The sequence below is a fragment of the Asparagus officinalis genome, chromosome 8 (assembly GCF_001876935.1).
Source record: "Asparagus officinalis chromosome 8, Aspof.V1, whole genome shotgun sequence".
Taxonomy (NCBI): Eukaryota; Viridiplantae; Streptophyta; class Magnoliopsida; order Asparagales; family Asparagaceae; genus Asparagus; species Asparagus officinalis.
Window position 1 is genome coordinate 10,132,826 of NC_033801.1, and position 4,397 is coordinate 10,137,222.

General features: G+C 34.0%; 1 protein-coding gene across 1 annotated transcript in view; it reads left to right on the forward strand.

The window, feature by feature from the left end:
- Window positions 4,076-4,397, forward strand: part of LOC109820830 (AP2-like ethylene-responsive transcription factor At1g79700) — a 2,647-nt gene continuing 2,325 nt past the window's right edge. Inside the window, 2 exon segments of the mRNA XM_020387022.1 lie at window positions 4,076-4,184; window positions 4,187-4,301. Of these exon segments, the coding sequence (XP_020242611.1) occupies window positions 4,076-4,184; window positions 4,187-4,301 (224 nt within the window).

Genomic DNA, 4,397 nt, shown 5'->3' on the forward strand with positions numbered 1-4,397 from the left:
AATGTTACATACTGTCTTCTAACAGAGGATGGAGAGCCATTAACTTTTTATGAAGCTATAAACAGTACAGATACATCTTTGTGGATGACAGCAATACATGAAGAAATTAAAGCTCTCCATAAGAATAAGACTTGAGTACTTGTGTCACTACCACAAAGAAAGAAGGCTATTAGAAATAAATGAGTCTACAAGATCAAGAAAAATGGAGATGATCAAGTGAAGTGATATCATGCTAAATTGGTAATAAAAGGATATACTCAGAAAGAATGTATTGACTTTAATAAAATATTTTCTCATGTAGTTCGACTTACAACAGTCTGAATAGTCCTGGCTATGAGCGCTATATTTGACTAATATCTAGAGCAGCTAAATGTGAAAATATTTCTTCATGGAGATCTTGAAGAAGAAATTTATATGCTCCAACCAGAAGGTTTCGAAAAAAAAGAGAACTTGGTTTGCCGATTGAAAAAATCTCTGTACGGTCTAAAGTAGGCGTTGAGGTGTTCGTATAAGATATTTGATTCATTCATCATGAGCATTGGATACAACAGACTTAATTCAGACCCTTGTACATATTTTAAGAGGTTTGGTGAAAATAACTTTGTTATCTTATTATTATTTGTTGACGACATATTGGTTACAGGCCCCAACAAAGATCATATTAAAGAATTAAAGACACGGTTAGCTAGAAAATTTAAAATGAAGGATTTAGGATCTGCAAATAAGATTCTAGGGATGTAAATTTATTGAGACAGAATTAATAGGAAGATTTAGTTTTCTCAGAAGAATTATTTGAAGAAAATCTTGCGGCGTTTTAATATGCAAGATCGTAAGTTAATTTCTACCCCTCTTCTTGTTAATTTCAAGTTATCCTTCAGTATGAGTCCTAGCAGTGAAAAAGAGATGATGGAGATGTCTCGAGTACCGTATGCATCAGCAGTGGGAAGTCTGATGTTCACTATGATTTGTACAAGACCAGACATTACACAAGCAGTGAGAGTGATTAGTTGATACATGGCGAATCCTGATAAAGAGCGTTGGAATGCTGCAAAAAGGATCCTAAGATACATTAAGAGACCTCAAATATTATATTCTGTTATGAGAGATCAAATTTTATTGTCAATGGATATGTTGATTCTGATTATGCAGGTGATCGTGATAATAGCAAATCCATCACATACTATATGTTTGCACTTGTTGGCAGAGTTGTAAGCTGGGTTTTAAAACTGCAGTCAGTTGTGGCTACTTCAACAGAAGCAGAATATGTAGCAGCTACACAAGCTAGTAAAGAGGCGATATAGTTGATGATGGTGCTGGAGAAACTCGAACATGAACAAAAAAAGATTTTTCTATTTTGTGACAGTTAGAGTGCTTTACATTTGGCAAGAAATCCAATCTTTCATTCAAAGACAAAACACATTCGAGTTCAGTACCACTTCGTTCATGAGAAAGTGGAATAATGAACAGTGGATATGCAGAAAACTCATACCAAAGATAACCTAGCAGATTTTTGACAAAACAGTCAATACTGATAAATTTATTCGGTGTCGAACCTATTGTGATCTGTCGGAGACTTGAGCAACACGAAAGTGGCAAGAATCTGCTCAATAAAGAATGGTGTCTACAATAAACACCTACTCACTACAGTAATCACCAACTGTATACCCACATAATGTTACTGCAGCAATATTATAGCAACAGTGTGCATCTACCACAAACTCACATATATATAGCTCTCCCCAGCGTTAAGTTTAGATCATCCAAGTGTCTCCAATTAAGAGCGAAAAGAAAAAGAGAGGGAGAGAGAAAGAGAGAAAAATAGAGAGTTTCTCCATGAAAAGAGATATTGTAACTCCTAAATTTTCCTCATAGTGGATCATTAACCAATGCAGTTGAGTTCATCTGCATTGGTTAACTTGTAGTGAATATGAATGAGATTATCATAGATGAAATTAGTAAAATATCCATTACATGATGTTATTTTGTCAAGTTTGAAAGATAATCGGCAAATCGAATCAGATTGAAAAACAAGGTAAAAGTTTAGCTGGACCCATCCTAAAAGGAAGGTAGTTACTATCATAGTATCATCCAATTTATAATTATTGATTCATTGTTCAGCTTAGCTCAAAGAAATTTTCTTTGTTTTAATATTTTTTTTCTATCCTTCTAATTTCCTAAAATCTCTGACAAAATATAATCCAAAAGGAAGCAATAAATTCACGCCAATTACCTTATGTCAACAAAAAGCAGGAAACGAAAGTGTCGCATTGACTGCCACCTGTCCAAGTGAACAATTGTGTACAATCAGTCAATACTCAATTCTATGTACATCAATTTTGTACTATTATTGTACATTTACAGTTTAGAGATAATTAATAAGAATAGAGGGTCATCTTCTAATCTCAGCATCCGAACTTCCTGATTGTTATAGACTACTGAACATCCATAATAGTTTGTGGATTGTCAGGGCTTAGAGTAGAAAGGTTGTTGAGACAAGTATCTCGAATCTTTTCGTTTCAACCTTCTTTGACAATGCAAAACCATGATTAAAAAAAAAAATTTGAAATGTCAAATAACGTATCATAGGGATCATATTGTTGACTTAAAACCATAGGACTAATCGCTTGCCGTCTTTGCCCCACGAGAAGGGGGAAAATGTCAAAGAATGAAGGCGAAACAGACATGAATTCTGTTATTAACCTCAAATCAAAGAGAACTTTCAAAATAAAAGAATATATTGCTAAATCATGTGAAATAACCAAGGATCGTTTTTTGTAGTAACATACATTCGCCTGGAGTTAATCTCTAAGACATTGTAAGATTGGTTTGTTTTCTACCTCACAAGACAAATTTCTACACATAAAACTAAGTTTTCTTAACGCATTAGGGATTATACCTTTTGTCTTAGAGTTGTCTTAGGAGGTTAGTTAGGCTTGGACTTATTAATAAGTCCGTTCTCTTTGCTAATGACCGTTTGTCTTAATTTTCATTATAAGTTAACTTGTAGTGAATATGAATGAGATTATCATAGATGATTTCTAGTGGAGACAAAGAGTACTAGTTAAGGGGGAAAAAAAAGAAGTTATATGTGAAGATGCTAGGAGTCTGTTTGATTGCTATTAGGAGATTAGGTCGTTCTTGGTTCTTGTTGTCATCCTTATAACTGAAAAAGGATAACATCTTGTAACGAAGCCCTACTTGCTAAAGAAGGAAGGTATATATGCAGAACTTCTATAAAATATATCGATAGATACTAATAAAATGGTTGGTTCACTTTCTTAGAATAGCAGTAGCACTACACAAATTTTTTTACTCAAACTATAATCCCGCAGGACAACGGCTGGTTTATTTATCATTAAATTCTTTAATATAAGTAATTCATGATGGACGTAACTCATGTGTGAAATTCTGTTTAACTAAATAAAAATGTTGATGGCTCTGTTGTACTAGATATTAGTTCTCAGATTTTTATTTTTATTTTTTATTTTATGCTTCTGCCAGAGTTTTATTAAGATTTCAAGATCGTTATGTACCTAAACTGTAAATATTTATTATTAGTAGTTATATAAAATATTCATTTAAAAGAATATTGATTTTTTTTTAATTATGTATTTATATCAACTTATCATTAATAGCTTCTAATGGTATAGGTAGCAACTTTCAAGTCAGAAGAGAAATTGCTTCCAACAAAACCTGGTCACAGGCTCACAGGTTCCCCAATACACTGTGAAACACCAACCAAGTCCAGTGATGAATCAAATTACCACGCACCTTCGATTTCTTTCATATTTCACGTAAAACATATTATATATTCCCAGCAAAGAGTTAATTAATATTTTATCCTTACTCGATGGCTTCTGCTGGCAAACAGATCCAAGACAAAATTGTTATGCCCATAATTACTTGGAAACTATCGGTTAATTTCGTCTGGTCTTGTCCCATACAGAAAGATTACAACCCATAAGACAATATATATACACACATGAAGTCTCCACATTCTTCCCTTGTAAGGTCTCCAGCCAGTATCCATACTAACATCTCATCAGATAGCACTAAATTTAGGCAATTATAAGAAATGGATGTGATGCTGATTAAGAACGAGATTAACGATAATAGAAGGAGAGTTCTTAGCGTACCTGCAAATTCAGCGGAGGGCAGTGGCGGTGTCAAGTGCATTAAGAGGAGGGGAGAGAGCCAGCATTGTCAGCGGTTGTGAAGAATGGCAACGGAGAGGCAACAGCTCAGCAGATTCCAACTGGTAGTACTATTAAGAGGAGCTCCAGGTTTAGAGGAGTTAGCAGGTAACTTACTACAAGTTGAGGATACATACACTGATGATGTACAATCACATAGATTTTTCTTACATGTATATGTATATGTATATATATGTGTTTGTG